General features: G+C 45.4%; 2 protein-coding genes across 7 annotated transcripts in view; one reads left to right on the plus strand and one right to left on the minus strand.

Annotated features, from left to right (window-relative positions):
• The window catches only part of Mier3 (MIER family member 3), a 37,860-nt gene extending 23,256 nt beyond the window's left edge, over positions 1-14,604 (plus strand). For 4 of the 6 annotated variants that reach the window (XM_045138926.1, XM_045138923.1, XM_045138925.1 and 1 more), the window contains exons 9-13: positions 4,176-4,254; positions 6,088-6,182; positions 9,888-10,015; positions 10,097-10,239; positions 10,754-14,604. In XM_045138926.1, coding sequence (XP_044994861.1) covers positions 4,176-4,254; positions 6,088-6,182; positions 9,888-10,015; positions 10,097-10,239; positions 10,754-11,229 — 921 coding nt within the window. In that variant the 3' untranslated portion in view covers positions 11,230-14,604. The remainder of the gene's footprint in view (positions 1-4,175; positions 4,255-6,087; positions 6,183-9,887; positions 10,016-10,096; positions 10,240-10,753) is intronic. The other 2 variants (XM_045138924.1, XM_045138922.1) reach the window with 1 other exon arrangement.
• The window catches only part of Setd9 (SET domain containing 9), a 43,917-nt gene that overhangs the window by 14,818 nt on the left and 10,127 nt on the right, over positions 1-18,972 (minus strand). Inside the window, exon 6 of the transcript XR_006634422.1 lies at positions 15,678-15,817. The gene's annotated coding sequence lies outside the window, so the exon portion shown is untranslated. The remainder of the gene's footprint in view (positions 1-15,677; positions 15,818-18,972) is intronic.

Genomic DNA, 18,972 nt, shown 5'->3' on the forward strand with positions numbered 1-18,972 from the left:
TAATGCCCATAAGCCTGCCTCCAACAATATGCCGCCTCCAGGAGGCATTAATTCCCAAATCTTCATCAGCTGGGAACCTAGCATCCAGAATACCTAAGTTTATGGGGGACACCTGAATCAAACTACCACATTCATCCCCTGTCCCCCATAAACTTATATCCATACATGATATAAAATATAATGTATTTGGGCTAGAGAGATGGCTTAGCAGTTAAACGCTTGCCCGTGAAAACTAAGGACCCGGGTTCAAGGCTCGACTCCCCAAGACCCATGTTAGCCAAATGCACAAGGGTCACACGTGTCTGGAGTTCGTTTGCAGTGGCTGGAGGTCCGGGCGCACCCATTCTCTCTCTCTCTCTCTGCCTCTTTCTCTGTCTGTCACTTTCAAATAAATAAATAAAAATTAAAAATATATATATAATGCATTCATCCAGCTTAAAAAGTCCCAATAGTTTTTTTTTCTATCAATTCCAATGATGTTCATATATCCCCATAGCCCAAGATCTGAGCAATAATACCAAAAAATACCCTCAAAAACCCATAATAGTACCGAATAAACATTCACACTGCAAAGGCATTGGGCATAGCAAAGAAATGCTCAAGCAATACAAGATTTAAACAGGGCAGACACCAAACTCCATAGCTTCAAGTCCAACAACCCTAGCCAGTGACAAGTCTCCAAGTCCGATAATTCTAACCAACAGCAAGTCTCTGGAGTTCCAATTCCACCCCTCCAGCTAGGCTACTCACAGACCTGGAAAACTTCCATCTGATGCCAGCAGCTTTCCTTAGCAGCCATCTCATGGTCCGGGCATCTCCACTGGGTCTCCACTCGTCCTCATGGCCCCATGGGGTCCCCACACAGGCATCCAGCAAACCTGCTTCACACTGCCCATGGTTGTTCCCAAAACACAAGACCATGTTGCAAACTCAATGACCCTCTCTTTCCTGCATTTCTTATATTCCATAATACCAGGCAAGGTGCCAAGTTGTTAATCCAGGGGGGAATAAAGCAGACTTTGAAGAACAGGACACTCCTTGAGCACTCAGGCCCTTTCCAAAGAGTCTGCATTCTTGTTGCCCCAGTACAGGTCATCTGGCCCAGTCTCAATGGTTGTAATCTCTCAAACAATTTGCAGGTGAATGGGAGAAATTTAGGCCCAACGATTTCATTTTTTCTGTGCCATGTCCCTCTGCTCACACCAGTCCATTTCTACACAGTGCAACACTGCACAACTTCTCAGGACGCTTCTCACACAATCTGCTTGTAGCCCAGTCCAGGCAAAGCTCTTTCTCACCGTCATAAGCCAACCCTCACAGTCCATAGTTCTTATTACTGCATTCAGATCTTTCAACTCTGACCAGAATAGTCTATCAAACTGTACTTAACAGCATTGCAAAGCGAATCTTAGGCCAATGTTTTAAATCCTTCCACATTCCTCTTGAAAATCAGCTCCAGAAGGCCAAAGCCACACAGTCAGGTGTCAAACAGCAATCCCCCTCCTCACAATCAAGTTTGCATTGCTGGTAGAAATCACCCAACCAAGAAGCAGCTTGTGGGGAAGAAAAAAAAAGTTTATTTTGGCTTACAGGTTTGAGGGGGAAGTTCCATGATGGCAGGGAAAATGACGACATGAGCAGAGGGTGGACATCACCCCCTGGCCAACATCAGGCGGACAATAGCGACAGGAGAGAGTGCCAAATGCTAGCAAAGGGGAGCTGGCTGTGACACCCATAAGCCCACCCCCAACAGTATACTGCCTCATCAGATGGGAACCTAGCATTCAGAACACCTAAGTTTATGGGGGACACCTGAATCAAGCCACTGCAGTAATGTACATTGATAGTGGATTAGTTTTAGAAGAATTAGTACCTTTCAAACATTAAATTTTCGGCTGGGTGTGGTGGCACACGCCTTTAATCCCAGCACTCTGGAGGCAGAGGTAGGAGGATCACCATGAATTTGAGGCCACCCTGAGACTACAGAGTGAATTCCAGGTCAGCCTGGACTAGAGTGAAACCCTACCTCAAAAAACCAATAAAATAAATTAAAACTTTCTACTCCAATAACTCAGATTCTCCATTAGTTTAGCCTTTTATTTTTAAATCACTCATATTTTTAAAACATCACGTACATGTCATTAACTTAATTCTTTTTTTTTTTTTTTTTTTTTTGAGGTAGGGTCTTACTCTAGCTCAGGCTGATCTGGAATTCACTCTCTAGTCTCAGGGTGACCTTGAACTCATGGCAATCCTCCTACCTCTGTCTCTCAAGTGCTGGAATTAAAGGCTGTTACCACCATGCCAGCTTCATTAGCTTAATTCTTTAGTTAATTAACTTAATTTTTATATATGTATTTATTTATTGATATCACCAACAAAATGCCTATATGATTACATACTGTTATGTACAGAAATATGAATTTTTAAAATATTTTTATCTAAAATTATTGGGACTACTGATTTGTTTGGTTCTTGGTTTTCCCTTAGTGTGTGTGGTGTGGGTGCACTTGTGTGGAGGCTGGTGGCTGGCATGGGGCATCTTCCTCAGTTGTTCTTCCACCTTAATTTTCAAGACAGGGTCTCTTGCTGAACTCAGGTGCTAGGGATCAGCTAGCCCCGCCAGCCAGAGTGCCCAGGGAATCCTCCTGCCTCTGCCTTTCCTGTGCTGAGATTACAGCAGTGTGCCGGCGTGCTGGCTTTCACCTGGGTGCCAGGGATCAAAACAGGTCTTCATGCTTGTAAAGCAGGCACTCGACCCACTGAGACATCGCCCAGCCCCAGCTGATTAGTTTCCTACAAATCTTTTCAAAATTATGATTTCTTTTCTTCTGTGTTTTATTATTATTATTTACTTGTGTGAGAGATGGGTAGAGTCAGAGAGACAAAGAGAGTATGGGCATGCCAGGGTCTCTTGCCACTCTTTTCGTCTGTCTGGCTTTACATGGGTACTAGGGAAGCAAACCTGGACCTGTCGGCTTTGCCTGCAAGTGCCTTTTACTGCTAAGGTTTCTCCCTTGCCCCTAAATTATTATTTCAAATTGAATAACAGGAATTGTAACATTTACAGCTTTCGGGTGTTCAAGTCACGATTAAACTTCACTTTTGTTCTTTACATTATTGCATCTTTTCCTCCTGCTATACATCCTGATGATTAGCCACAGGCGCCAGAGGCATTTGGCAGTCATGCCCATGGGGCCTGCTTTGATGGAGGGGCACGCGTGCTGGCTTGGTTTAGGGCGCGGCAGTCTTGATCCTTCTCAGAGCTGCACCATCTTCACCGGAGCCTTGACCACAGCCGTGGAGACCTTCCATTGTTCATGTGCTCAGTCCTATTCCGGATTCGGAACCATCCTCACCTTTCCTAAAATTTACTTAGGAAGGTGCTTGTTTACCTTTTGGGTGAATTCTTTCTGCTGTTATTTATTGAATTCATAATTCCCAACATTTAGTAGGAAGAAATTCTAGTTGAATTAAACACTGTCTTTTATAGTATATGGAAGTAGTTGGGCCTGTTATAAACCCTTCTCACTGAAGTCTCAGCTTGCTATTTATTCCCTTTTGTCAAAACTCTAAGGAAGGGAGGAAATGACATCAAGAGACAACATCATTCTACCTTTCCCAGCTACAAGAAGTATATAAAACAGGAATGTAGCCCATTGTGGTGGCATACTCCTTTAATCCCAGCACTCAGGAGGTAGAGATAGTCAGATCACTGTGAGTTCGAGGCCACCCTGAGTGAATTCCAGGTCAGCCTAGGCTAGAGTAAGACCATACCTCGAAAAGCCAAAAACAAAAAACAAAGGAGCATAGCTCCGGGCCAGCCTGGAGTGCATAGCAGGGGCACAGCTGCTCTTACCTGAGACCCTGTTTCAAAACAATTAAGTTAATAGGGAAATTTCCCTGATCAAAAGGCCCAGCAACTTAAAAAAAAAAAAAAAAAAAGTCCAGAATGATGAAGGTAGATTATTTCTGGGCAAGGATGAACAAAGTCATGAGGTTCCGGGATCTTTTGGCAGACCAGTTCTGTAGACCGAAGGCCCGAGCAAACATTCTCAAATGCTGTGACGTTAGCACATCTTAACAGCGACTGTGGAGGCTGACACATGGGCATGCTCTTGGCAGCGGACGCTTGGCGGTTTGAGTGAATGGGCTCTCCTCTCCTTTTCTCCCAGGCATTGTATGAACTTCTCAAGTGTAACCACAACGTAAAGGAGGCCATTGAAAGGTACTGCACTGGAAAGGCGGCTCAAGGTAGGGAACGCGTGGATCGACTGGGTGGCAGAGTATTGGAAGGAAGAACACGAGACTAAAACATTTCTGTTAGATCTGTGCTTTTTATTTATTTATTTATGTTTTGGCTTTTTGAGGTAGAGTCTTGCTCTGGCCCAGGGTGACCTGGAATTCACTATGTAGTCTCAGGGTGGCCTCGAACTCATGGTGATTCTGCTACCTCTGCCTCCCGAGTGCTGTGATTAAAGGTGTGCACCACCATGCTTGACCTAGTTTCTTTGTTTATTTGTTTGTTTGTTTGAATCAGACAAAAAAAAAATGATGAGGAGGTTGAGGATTAAGGAAAAATGATATATATTCATTCCATGGAATTTATTGAATGAAGTATATTTTTAGTGACATTGTAATAATGGCATTTTAAAGTGCTTACATTCTCTTTTATGATGGTTAAGGTAAATGGTTAAGTTTTAGTAATTTTTGTCCTTATAAATAAACAGGTTGTATGAAATGCAGTGTTCATTGGGTATATGTAGAGTAAAAATAATAATTGGTGCTGTTAGGTAAGTGGCTCAGGAAAAGAAACGCTGGAAGGAGTTCATTTTGAAGGGTGAGGAAACTGCTTCTTCAAAGAGTATTTTAAGCTGTCAAACTCAATCCCTGAACACTGGTTTCTTTCTTAGTTCAAGTATTTTTCACCTTTTTGGGCATGGCTGTAAATGGCTTAAAGTAAATGGCCCAGTGTCACTGTTGGAGGTAACACAGAAATAAATGCAGACCCTGAACTAGTTTCCAGGTCTGAATTCCACCCTTGTGAGGACCTTGCACATTTTTCCCTGCTCGGCTTTTTTAAAATTAATGTTTTATTTATTTGCAAGAGAAAGAGTAAGTGTGTATTAGTCCACAGGGCCTTTTGCCACTGCCAACAAACTCTAGATGTATGTGGTGTTCTGTGTGTCTGGCTGTATGTGGGTACTGGGGGATTGAATGCAGGCCTGTGGCCTTTGCAAGCAAGCACCTTTAGCCACTGAGCCCACTCCCTAGGCCCCAGCTAGACTTCTAGTTCATCAGCACGAATAGCTGCTGGGTAGTCAGTGGGGTTTTGTGTTATGAGAGCATAGATTCTTTTTCCTGTTACATTTCTGCAGCATTGTGTGTGTGCGCACACATGCACAGTAGCTTTAAAGAAAAATGTACTGATTGTTCATTTCTAGTCTTGACTGAAAAGAATTTAAAGTTTTGATGTTACCAGCCCAAGGCTTTTCTCTTTATTCCATAAAGAAAATTGCCATTTTTTTTTATCTCTCTCAAAAAAAAAAAAAGGTTTAAAAACTTAGAAAAACAAGCCTAGTTTTTAATTTATTTTATTTTATGTATTTATTTGAGAGAATGAGAGTGGGAAAGAAGCAGACACACAGAGAGAGAGGTAGAGAGAGGTAGTGCACCAGGGCCTCCAGCCACTGCAAACGAACTCCAGACACATGTGCCCCCTTGTGCATCTGGCTTACGTGGGTGCCAAGGAATCGAACAGAGGTCCTTGGCTTTGCAGGCAAATACTTTAATCACTGAGCCATCTCTCTAGCCCCAAGCCTAGTTATTTTAAAACATCCTTAAATTCTTATCCCACAAAGCAGAGTACACAAAGTGTTCATATTTGTAATGAATGGCTGGTGTGTATCCTTTGGTAATCATATCTGTACCCGTGTAGGAAGCGTGTGTGTGGGTGTGCAAGCGCGCGTGTGTGAGAGGAGAGTGGCTTTCTAGCCTTTTACAGAGAAGATACACCAAAGATACGTCATTAATTGACTCAAACAAGTTTGGAGGCCAGTGCAATTCCTAAAGAAACCTTGTTTTCAGAAGGAATGACTGCGTGGACGGAGGAGGAGTGCCGCGGCTTTGAACACGCGCTCATGCTGTACGGGAAGGATTTCCACCTGATCCAGAAGAACAAGGTACAGCCCAGAGCACGGCTCGCTGCTTACAGGGAGTGAAGCAGCCGTGTGTAAGTCATGGGAGCAGAAAACAAGTACTAATGTGTATTAGAAGTGCTCCTCGTGGGCTGCAGAGATGGCTTAGTGGTTAGCCCTTGCCTGTGAAGCCTAAGGACCCCAGTTCGAGGCTCGATTCCCCAGGACCCACGTTAGCCAGATGCACAAGGGGGCACACATGTCTAGAGTTCATTTGCAGTGGATGGAGGCCCTGATGCGCCCATTTTCTCTCTCTCTCTCTCTCTCTCTCTCTCTCTCTCTCTCTGTCTCTTTCTCTCTCTGTCACTCTCAAATAAATTAAAAAAAAAAAGCTCCTCACCATGAGCATTTCTAGTATTACTCTAGCCATGACTGGAATTGCTTGTCAGTGCCATGGCCTGCTCGTGGGATGGCTGGTAGTACATTCATGTGTCCTGTGACATGCTCACAGTCTTCTACTCACAGAAAAGGATTTGCCATGTTTTCAGGAAATCTTATCTTCCCTATCTTTTCTTGAATTTCACTTCTTCCAAGATTTTCAGAGATTTGTGGCCTCAATTTTTTATTCGATGGTGAGAACGACAGTTGCTAAAACTAACAAAAACAAGGACAAGCCAGGCATGGTGGCACACGCCTTTAATCCCAGCACTCAGAGTCAGAGGTAGGAGGATCAGTGTGAGTTCAAGGCCAGCCTGGGACTACAGACTGAGTTCCAGGTAAACTTGGCCGAGAGTGAGACCCTACCTTGCAGAAAACAAACCAGACCAGGGCGTCAGAGAAGAGATTGTTCCTAAAAGCGAGCAGATCTGTATCTCAGAAGCGCAGCTCCAGGCAGGGTGCAGAGTAGCAGCAACCACCCCAGCCCCGGGCCCAGCCGCCTCGGACCACCGCTGTCTGCTCACACGCTGCGCGTTGTTACTGAACGAGCTAGCAGTCTTGCACCTTGATATTTTCCCAAATGAGTCTAAAACTTACACCTGCCCAGAAACTGTACACAAATGTGTGTGTACAGTTTCATTAGCTTTCATTTTTGCCAAAACCTGTCGTCAATACCTCTTTTGAGGTAAGTGTGTACTGGTGATAATCTAGACAAGGAGCTATTATTTCCCCTAGAAATGAACAAGCTGTCAAGTCGCCAAAGACACGAGGAAGTTTAAATGGCTATTACTAAGTTAAGGGAGCCAACCTGAAAAGGCTGTCCAGCTGGGCGCGGGGGAGGGGGGAGCATGCCTATAGTCCCAGCACTTGGGAGGCAGAGGTAGGTGGATCGCCATGAGTTCAAGGCCACCAAGACTGCATAGTGAATTTCAGGTCAGCCAGAGCTAGAGCGAAAGAAAAGGCTCTCCATACTGCAGCATTCCAGCAATACAACATTCCAGAAGAGTAAACAGATCCCTGGTGGCAGAAGTTAGGCAGCAGGAGGGATGAATAGACAGAGTACAGGGGATTTTTCGAGAAGTTGTTCTGGCTGGTACAGATGGTGGGTACACATCAAAACCTATAAAGTCCAGCATCCGTCGTGAACCACAATGTAAACTGCAGTGTTTATGTGGTGGACATGTGTCGGTGAAGGTCCACTACTCTTAGCCGTACAGTATTCTGGTATGGAACATGGATTTGGCACGAGGTATCTGAGAACTCTATACCTTCCATTTCAGTGTGAGTTTAAAGCTACTCTCTTAAGAAGAGAGAATGAGAATGGACGTGCAGGGTCTCAGGCCGCTGCAAACAAGCTCCACATGTATGTGCCACTTTGTGCTTTACATGGGTACTGGGAAATGAAACTTGGGTTGTTAGGCTTTGCAGGCAAGCACCTTACCCACCAAGCCATCTCCAGCCCCTACTTCTTTCTTTATTTTTCTTTTGTTTTTCGAGGCAGGGCCTCACTCTCTAGCCAGAATGACCTGGAATTCACTATCTATCCTCAAACTCACAGCTATCATCCTACCTCTGCTTCCTGAGTGCTAGGATTAAAGGTGTGCACCACCACACCCGGCATAGTAGTATTTTTAACTTCAAATTTCATTTGTTTGCTCTTAGTACATAGGAAAGTAATTGACTTTTTGTCCATTACTATTTTTGAGATAATTGAGTATCTCACTTATGTAGTCCGGTGCTGAATTATAGGCATGTGCTACCATATCTCACCATAGATTAATCTTGGTAGTTTAATCTTGAATCCTGCAACCTGCTATTGCTTGTTAGCTCCCAAGTACTGGGGATTGAGTTTAGGTCCTCACACATGTTAGATGAGCATTTTACCATTGAGCTATGTCCCTGGCTTTCTTTTTACTTATTGAGACAGGGTCTCACTAAGTTGCCCAGGCTGACCTTGAACATGTGATCTTTCTGACTCTCAGCCTCCCTAGTAACTGGAATTCTAGGCCAGTGTTGCCACAGCCAGCCACTTACTAGCCTTTCAGTTTATTATTTGGGATCTTCTACTTCATACTGTTTGTGAACGGAGATTGTATAACTTTGATTTCTTTTTCTTGTCTTATTACATAAGCTATACTTTCCGTTCTTGGTTTGAAAATATCATGGGTTTTGTATGTAAGGAAATTTAATGTTTTCTCAAAGATAAAATGAAGTTTTTAAAAAAAATATTTATTCAAGCAAGCAGTGTGTGTGGGGGTGTAGTGAGTGAGTATGGGTGCACACCAGGGCCTCTTGCTGGGTTCCAAATGAACTCCAGATGCGTGCATCTGGCCTTATGTGGGTACTGGAGAATTGAACAGGGGCCATCAGGCTTTGCAGGCAAACACTTTTAACAGCTGAGCCATCTCTCCATCCTGAAATGAAGTATTTAATGTAGCAAACAGATAAAACATGCTGAAAGAAGCCTGTGTTGTCTTTGTAAGTCAAGTCAGTTTTGCCGCAGCTTGTGAAGTTTACTCTTAGCCATTCTTCCATAAGCAGTTTTGTCCTTTCATTACCAGTTACTGCCCTAGGCACTAGAGGCGCCTCAGTGAATAAGACAGACAAGGCCTGTGGCTCTGAGAAGCTTACATTCTCTGGGAAGGCTTGCAGTTATGGATAGATACTGAAAGGTATCCAGTATTCCTTGGTGTAAGAAGCTTGCCCCCATGTTAGTGATCCCATATCACAACTCACTGTGGAATCAGGATAGAGATTCTGAAACGTCTATTCTGAACATCCTGATTGGTGAGGGAAGACAGTGTCACTGGGTCAAGATGAGGAAGTCTGTCTGAACTCATGTCTACAGGTATAAGTAATCATTTGAAGGGCCTCAGTTGGAGATGGAGCCAAGTTTGTGACGCTTAAAAGTTGTTAAACAATTTTTTAATGTTTTTGTTTATTTGAGAGAGAGAGGCAGAGAGAAAAAATGGGCACACTAAGGCCTTTAGCCACTTCAGATGAACTCCAAAGGCATGCGCCACTGTGCATCTGGCTTTACATGGGTACTAGAGAGTTGGACTCGGGTCCTTGGGCTTTGCAGGCAAGTGCCTTAACCAGTGATCCATCTCTCCAGCCCCGTAAAGTCATTTCTGGATGCAGACCCCTTTTACTTATTTTTACTGGGATTTTTAAACAGCCATGCACTGTTGAGCGCTGCCTCGGTACACTGCGCTGAGAAAAGGTTTGGAGTCGGTAATTGCATGGGTAGAGTTCAAGGCTCTTGCCGGCCGGGGATAGAGCTGGTTTCTGAAGCCGCCCTGCTCTCCTTAGGTGCGGACCAGGACAGTGGCCGAGTGTGTGGCCTTCTACTACATGTGGAAGAAGTCGGAGCGGCACGACCACTTTGCCCAACAGACCCGATTCGGGAAGAAACGCTACAACCATCACCCTGGAGTCACGTACGTCCTGAGGGCTGGACTTGGGTGGCCGTTGCCCTTCACTGCTCTGCGACCTAAGTCACAGTGTTTGGTGTTTTCCAGGGACTACATGGATCGCCTGGTAGATGAAACGGAGGCCCTGGGGGGTTCGGTAAACCCTTCGGCCTTACCCTCCAGCCGGCCCGAGGCCCTTCCCGACCCGCAGCTGAACATCCTCAGCTCCTTCACTGCCAGCGACCTGACAGGTGCGCCCCCCCCCGCCCCGCCCCCCAGCCCATCCCCACCCCACCCCCCCCGCCCCGCCCCCCCGCCCATCCCCACCCCACCCCCCCCGCCCCGCCCCCCCCGCCCATCCCCACCCCACCCCCCCGCCCATCCCCACCCCACCCCCCCCGCCCATCCCCACCCCACCCCCCCCCGCCCATCCCCACCCCACCCCCCCCCCGCCCATCCCCACCCCACCCCACCCCCGCCCATCCCCACCCCACCCCCCCCGCCCATCCCCACCCCACCCCCCCCGCCCATCCCCACCCCACCCCCCCCCGCCCATCCCCACCCCACCCCCCCCCCGCCCATCCCCACCCCACCCCACCCCCGCCCATCCCCGCCCCACCCCTTCCGCCCGTCCCCGCCTGCGCCGCCCCGCCCACTTCCCCCGCCCACTTCCCCCCGCCCTTCCCGCCCCGCCCCGCCGACTTGGCCCCGCCCACGAGCTTCGCCGCCGGGTGTGGTGTCCGCTTACCACGTCCTTCCTTCCAGCTCTGAGCAGCAGCGTGGCCACAGCCTGCAGCCCCACAGATGTGAACTGCTTGCACGACAGCTTCCCGCCCCTGGGCGGTGCACCGCGGGGACAAGTGAGTCACGTGCCCGTCGTGACGGAAGAGTTGCTCACCCTGCCCAGCAACGGAGAAAGCGATTGTTTCAATTTATTTGAGACTGGCTTCTATCACTCGGAGCTCACCCCGATGTGCAGCGAAGAGTCGGAGCGCCCAGCGAAGAAATTGAAAATGGGCCTTGCGGTCCCCGAACCCTTCATGAGCGAGGTCTCTGTCAACAGCTTGGGCGTGGACTTCGAGAACCACACGCACCACCTCACCAGTGCCAAGATGGCCGTGTCCGTGGCTGACTTCGGCAGCTTGTCTGCCGGCGAGACCCACGGCTTCATCGGCGCCCACGCCCTGCACCCGCACCAGCACCAGCACCAGCACCAGCACGCCGCGCTGCACTCCGAGTGACCCGGCCAGCGGCGGGCCTGCGTAGTCTTTCACTGGAAGTCTGAACTCTTCGCTATGACATCAGTGATGTCACTATGTATAGAACTATATCTTGAGTTATCAAGAGTGTCTTCATTTTTCAGTCTATAACTGTGGAAATGAACTCTGATCGCAGAGTTGGGGACTCAGATTGAACTCTGTGGTGCAGCTTTAAGCTCTGCTGCTCTCTTCCTCGCCCGTACCTCGCCCCTCCTCCTCCCCTCCGTTCTGGTCCCGCCTCATCCCACTTCTAAGACCTGTAGACCGGGGCCACGCCCGAAACCAGCACAGATTTTTGTCCTGAACGTGTGGCTTCTTCGCGTAAATTCCTTTTGCCGTACGGATGCAGTGGAATAACTTAAGTTTACAGGGACCGATCCCGATCCCGATCCCTGCTCAATGTAGCATTTTGGTTTCCTTTTCTTTATTAACAAAGCAGGGGTAGGTTTCTTTAAACTGCACAAACATGCAAGGGTTTTTTACAAATGGAAATTTCTCTCACTTCAGTTTACAAAGCAGCAAGTCCATCTGTGGAAGCCAGCACTGGGACCGGTGTACTCGATGAAGGCCCTGCTTGGATCCCGTTTCAGCATTCCAGGCCAGGGCTACCTTACACAGAATTGGCCATTATACTTCCGGGAGACTTCTGTGTAATTTCTTTCATCGACTCAAAGTTTGGCATTTGAAGATGTGGTATTCTTTGGGGTTTGTCCACCGTTGTAAAATCACACTGGTCACTGATAATTTAATTTTTACTAGGAGGTAGCTGACTTGCAGAGGCAATGCACAAAGCCTGGGATGTTGCCACTCTGGCTTGTATTTTGGGCCACCTCTTATGTTCGTAGCACTGCAGTTCAAAGTGTTAATACTAGAGAGACTTCTGGCTTTTATGCAGAATGCAGTAGAACCTTGAAGTATATTTAAGCTATATTTTAGCTTGGATACCTTGCAAGAAAAACAGGAGTTCCTTTTTGAAATAGAATGGTACGTTACCACTTTGCAGTTTCAAAAAGTGTTAGATGTTCACATGCATCTCAAACTGTTTTATTTTTTATTTCCAAATATTGTGAATAAGAAGCCATTGTCATAAGCTTTGGCCATTTTTGCTGTGCTAGATAGATGCTTTTTTAAATTATACAGATGCTTTTTTAAGTTATACAAAGAATCAGACAAGATAATACAGTATTAGGATGTAGTGAGATTTGCTTTTACAATTAAGACAATTACTTCCTTTTGCACTGTCTTAATTAAAAATTCTGATTTTTTTTTAACCAAGTTGTGTTGCTTTGCAAAACAGTGTTTGGCTGCATTGCTGACATAGCAAGAGTGAAGTCACTTCAAGGTTGTGCTGACAAGTAGTGGGATGTAGTGGTCGAAAGGGAGGGTATTTATTCTACAGACTGTGAACTGCAATGGCGTCCTTTCTTTGGATGATGTGTATTCCTGTTTTTATTTGCAGCATTTTAATGAAGATTCCTTTGAAGTGTTTATGCAGTAGCACATTTTACTATGAACTTTAGTTTAGCACAGTGGGCGAAAGTAGTTAAATTAATAACTTAAAATCAGTCTCTAATTTATACACCTACAGTCTAGTGTCCCTGTGTGCACATGGGAAATAATGGTAGCCTGGGCTCTGTGTTGCTTTCTGATATTTTTATCCAAGTTGTCGGCTTCTTATTGCTGTGTTGTGCTAAACTTTCTTTTGTTAGAAATCAGTACACTTTCTATAATTTAGTAGGATACTGGCCATAATCTTCCATTGTTGTAACTTTAATTTTCACTCTGGGTTTACAGTGGCTGGTCTGTATAAATAATTTACACAAAGATGACTGAATGCTAATACCAGTTGCACTTAAATGAACAAGCCCATTCTCATTAGCTGATGCAGTAATATGTTCAGTTTATCTATGCATTGCTGGGATCTTGATATAAGATGGAAACAGTGTTTCTTATCTAAAGTTTTGATTGTCAGCAAGTTGAATGGACACTTTAGTTATTTAAATAGATTTTGACCAAAATCCAGAAAATGATAAGAGAGAAAAATAAATTCCAGCTAGTTTAATAGATTTTTAAATGCCAACCTGATTATAGCCTCTTAGAGAGTGCTAACTAGCTGGTAACGTTTACTTTTAATTCCTTGTTAAAATGAGGCAATAATTTGCAAGATTTTTGTATATATGTGTAAATTCTTCATATCTTTTTAGATCTAATTCAATATTTTCTGACTATCCTGCCATGTATTATACCATTTCTGTGCATGCTTGAAGTGACATTCATAAGTTGTACCACTATGACTTGATCCATGTAAAATAGCTATTTATTGAATTTTCTTTTAAAGCTGGATTTAGTGGGGGTTTTGTCTCCATTTAAACATCTTAACAGAGAATTTGTTACTGTTTATTAAAAGAATTGAGTTTGAAAGCATGAGAATATCTAATTTGCAATCCCATGGAGAAACAGCAATGCCTTTACTATCGTGTTAAGCACAATTCTTGTAACAAACTGTGATAAATTCTTTTTTTTTTTTCCTTTGCCACATTATTTTCATATGAACAAACCAAAAATTCATGGTGAGCAGTTGCAGTGTCGGCAGATCATGTTTTCTGTGTGGTGAGTCGACGGGGACAGTTGTCACGTGGAAGGGTAACTGGGGCTGTGACCAGAGCAATACTGTTAGCTATACTCCACCTCTTTCTCTCACGCCGGCTCTTTCGATGTTTAGTTTTCCTCTTGTCGTGGTCAACTGCTGAATTTACTTGAAGGATGTAGAATACTGTTTTCAAAATACTAAAGTACAATTAGGTCAAAGAATTGTGCAATCGTTTCCTTTGTAATTTTTAAAATTTGAGGGTCATAAATGTTTGACGCTGTCAGATCGAATAGAGTAGCAACCCTGTTTAATGTAACCAAAGTCTAGGAACGATGTCAGCTTCGAATGTAAACACACCCAGCCACCAAGGAGACTGTCTGCCCAGAGTGTCAAAGCACATTGTCTACAAGCGGAAATCGAAATAATTTATAAAAATATTGACATGCTATGTTTTTTAAAAAGTTCCTAATTTTTTCACTAAAAGGAGGGAAACTATTAGTTTTATTGTTAAATATGGTAGATAGTAATATTCCTCTTACATGACCACTAATTTCAAATGTCCCATTTTGAAACAAGGACCCCATGAGGATAAAATAAATTAGTGACAATCAGAACAAGTTTTAGTATCCAGTGTTCAAGAGGAAGTTGCTATTGTTGCATTGATTTTAATATTTGTACATAAACACTGATTTTTTTGAGCATTATTTTGTATTTGTTGTACTTTAATACCTGGTGTACAGTTCCAGAAATAAAAATCTGGAAATCTTTTTTTTTTTCTTGGTTTGTGTGACTGTTTACCAAAAAATTTCGGCCAATCTTAAGCTGTACCAAATAGGTAGATACCCTGCGAGTTTGATAGGCAACCAGTAAAGAGTTTTCTTAAATCTTCTATAAGTTTTTGGTCTGAAATGAGTTATAGCCATTCCAGAGTAAGGATTCTTTGGAGTCAAGAGGCCTGTATCTGTTGAAACAGTTCTAGGCTGCTGCTTTAGAGGAAGGCATAATACATGGGTGTGGCAGAGAGTAAGGTGCCACATCCACGTCTGTGAACAGCATTCATGATGCTGCTGCCTCCAGCCACGCCTTTCCTACACCTGCACCTTCTTAAGCCAAGGACCTCCCACTAAGGATTTGCCATCTTATTTTCTTTGCTCTAGAGCGTTCTCCAGTTCTGATCCCCTCCCTCGCCTCCCCGAGGTGGGGTCTCGCTCTAGCCAGGCTGACCTGCAGTGGATCCAGTATGGAGTCTCAGGGTGGCCTCGAACTCATGATAATCCTTCCTCTGCCTCCTGATGAAAGGCATGCTCCAGTATGCCGAGCTGCAGCTCCCATTCCTAGACTATCCTAGACTGCACCTAGTTCCAGATTTCACAGAAGCCAGGCCACAGAGAAAGCAAAACCCTCCCCAACTTTGCCCCTCTTACTCATCTAGGACCACGAGCCTGCATCCAGATAGCAGTGGCCCGGCCCAGGAGACCAAGAGCTCTGCACGGCTGAGAGTGGGCGAGACGCCCCGCAACAGCTGTGGGGACCTCCAGGCCTTGGGGAGGCCAAAGCAGCGCAAGCAGAAACATATCTGGAAACACCGCCGAAGTGGCTACTAGAGTTTTTATATTTCATTTACTGATTGGGGAGGGGGCGGAGAATGGGCGCACCAGGGCCTTTGGCCACTACACACACGCTCTAGATGCATGCACCACCCTGTTCGTCTTTCTCACCTGGGTACTGGGGAGTTGAACCTCAGTCTGTAGGCTTCGCAGGCAAGCGCCTTAACCGCAAGGCATCTCTCCAGCCCGCCTTTGTAGTTTTCACTCCTGGAATGAACTGACTGCCCACTTACCGTGAGGAAGCCCGCGGTCCCAAGAGCTGTGGGAAAAGCGGCGGTGGAGTGGGGGCTGGTGCGGTGGGCACTCAGGGTCAGCGAAGCCTCCTCATGGAGGGGGCGGGGCGGGGGGACAGAGAGAAGAGTCCTGTGGCAATCTGGGTGAGTAAGATGAGACCTGAAGTTAAAAACCGGCTAGATCATGCAATGTGAAGGACTTCAGCATTTCTCCATAAGTGGAGGGATTTATTTATTTGAGAGACAGGAAGAGGCAGATAGATAGATAGATAGATGGATGGATGGATGGATGGATGGATGGATGGATGATAGAAAGGATAGGCGTGCCAGGGCCTTCAGCCACTGCAAACAAACTCTAGACGCATGCACCTTACTTGGGTTCTGGGAAATCGAATCGGGGTCCTTAGGCTTTGCAAGGCAAATAAATGCCTTAATAGCAAAGCCATTTCCTCAGCTCATAATTGGAGGGTTTTAAGTAAGTACGTGTCAAGATTGGACTTAAAAATAATCACCCTTGGTGGCGTATTTGGAAAAGGGTAGAAACAGGGAAACTGACTGGAAGGCTATTGAAATTGCAAAAGAAAAAAAAAACAAAAACAAAACTAGGTAAGGAAGGCTGATGACAGTAGTGAATGTGATCACAAACAGCCTTGTACAAGTTTAATGAGGACTGAGGGACCCAGTGAGTAGCAAGCATCCTTTGGGACTGAGTTAAATCAGGAGGTTGATAGCACATGAACGATGACGAATAAGATGGGTAGCGGCAGGTGTGGCGGCGCACGCCTTTAATCCCAGCACTCGGGAGGCAGAGGTAGGAGGATCGCCGTGAGTTCGAGGCCACCCTGAGACTACAGAGTGAATTCCAGGTCAGCCTGGGCTGGAGTGAGGCCCTACCAAAGAAAAACGCAAACCTGCCTCCCCCCCCAAAAAAAAAAAAAAAAAACTGGGGCAGGCCACTACCTCCACCTCGGAACTACACCCTTGTCAACAGCTCGGGGCTCCTCTGCTCTAAGCACACACAGAAAGGTGGTTCTTAGGGCTGGTAAACAGGGCCCACACAGCTGGAGGGTGTGGGCCACGGGTGCCTAATTCTCCAAAGGCACCAATGGAAACCCTTCAGGAACAAGAGACACGGGAACAGGTGTGCCTGCCGCCAACACTGGTCTCCAACTGTACCCCCAGCTAAACAGTATCTTGCATGCCTTTAAATTATTTTTATTTGCAAGCAGAGAAAAAGAGAATGGGTGCACCAGGGCCTCTAGCCGCTGCAGATGAACTCCAGATGCATGTGCCACTTTCTGTATCTGGCTTTATGCTGGTATTGGGGAGTCGAGCCAGGGGCACTGGGCTTTGCAAACAAGAGCCTTAACTGCTGAGCCATCTGTCTGGGCCTCTTGCACTCTTTTTTAGCATGGAAATGTTCACTGAATAGAAGAATAATGGCCTCACTGCTTTCCCTTACCCAGCTGGAAACATCAACTGTACCTACGCACACCATACTCATGGCCCCACAGTAGGTAGTTTATTCTGTGAAAGTAAAAACTATTCTAGCCATTCGCCCACATCAGTACTACAGGAGCTGCTAGTGCTTGCCTGAACAGATACCACTACAGAAGTATACAAATGAAAATTTGAAATTACAAGTTCAAGTAGCTTTAATTTAATAAGCTAGTAGAACTACTTAAAATTGGAATTGCATTATAAACCTGAAATTCTAATGAAGCAAATATTTTATACCTAGAAACTGTAACATAAAAACACTTTTAAGATCCCTTAGCCAGGCATGGTGGCACACACCTTTAATCCCAGCACTTGGGAGGCAGAGGTAAGATTGCCATGGGTTTGAGGCCACTCTGAGACTACATATTCCAGGTAAACCTGGGCTACAGTGAGACCCTAACTCAAAAAAAAAAAAAAAAAAAATCCTTCTCCAGGGCTGGAGAGATGGTTTCATAGTTAAGGTGCTTGCCTATAAAGCCAAAGGACCCAGGTTCCATTCTCCAGGACCCACATAAACCAGATGCACAAGGTGGCCCTTGCATCTGAAGTTCTTTTGGGCAGCTGGAGGCCCTGACACACCCATTTTCTCTTCCTACCTGCCTCTCTCTCTTAAAAAAAAAAAAAAAAAAAAAAAAAAAAGAGCCCCTTCTCCTATTAAGTCTCAAAATATTCATTCTGTAGGTGTAACTCAGAAATGATCAACAAAAATCATTTAGAAACAGCTCGGAAAACCTAATGTTTTTTCTTTTAAAAAAAATTTTTTTTTTGTTCTTTATTCTTATTTGAGTGCGACAGGGAGAGAAAGAGGGAGAGAGACAGAGAGAGAGAATGGACACACCAGGGCTCCCAGCCACTGCAAACAAACTCCAGACGCATGTGCCCCCTTGTGTATCTGGCTAACATGGGTCCTGGGGAATCGAGCCTCGAACTGGGGTCCTTAGGCTTCACAGGCAAGTGCTTAGCCACTAAGCCATCTCTCCAGCCCTGTTTTGTTCTTTTAAAAATAATTTGTATTGCTGAAGACTCCACTTGCCTGGGCTTCAAGGTCACCAAGAAATCAAACTGGGGATGAGCTGAAACTCTTCTCCTGGTAGACCAGCTGATAGCAAGCTGGAAAACGCTGCATTGCATGCAGCCTTATGAAAGACAGAAGCCATTAGTGGTGAAGACAGTGGACCCTGCAAGTCTCAAGTTTGGCCAGACAAGCCAAATGACCAAATGGATGCAATAGTGGCATGTCTGCTCTATGGGAAATCAACTGTTCTCTAATTGGACTGGACAGCAGTTCTATGGGAGGGAGTACATGCCTGATACTGAGAGCCTAGTCAAAAGCCTATGGCAGGGGAGGTCATGAGCATTAGGAGTGTCACGCCTATTCTTGTCTGGCTAAATGCATGTATTACGCCCAACAAACTCCCTGTAAGCACTTAATGTTCATACCCATATATTAATGCTACTCTCACTTTTGGTTAGAGAAGCTTCTCTTTTCAGATGGTAGTGACCATTGGGATGACCCAGAAAGCACCATAGTGATGAGATGTGATGGAGGAGTGTTCAGCACTGAAACATTTCTATCACACATTCCAAGGCTCAGGGTCCATTGCGGAAGAGGTGGCAGAAAGAACATAAGAGCTGAAGGAAGGGTAGGACTCCTTGCAATGCAATCAACCAGACAGAAATTGGCCTTGATATCCATGACCTCACAGTGCCTAGCAATACCTTCAATAAGACCCTCATAATAGGAGGAAAAAGATGACATCAAAATAAAAGAGACTAATGCAGGAGGGATATGATG

Source organism: Jaculus jaculus, chromosome 20, assembly GCF_020740685.1.
Source record: "Jaculus jaculus isolate mJacJac1 chromosome 20, mJacJac1.mat.Y.cur, whole genome shotgun sequence".
Taxonomy (NCBI): domain Eukaryota; kingdom Metazoa; phylum Chordata; class Mammalia; order Rodentia; family Dipodidae; genus Jaculus; species Jaculus jaculus.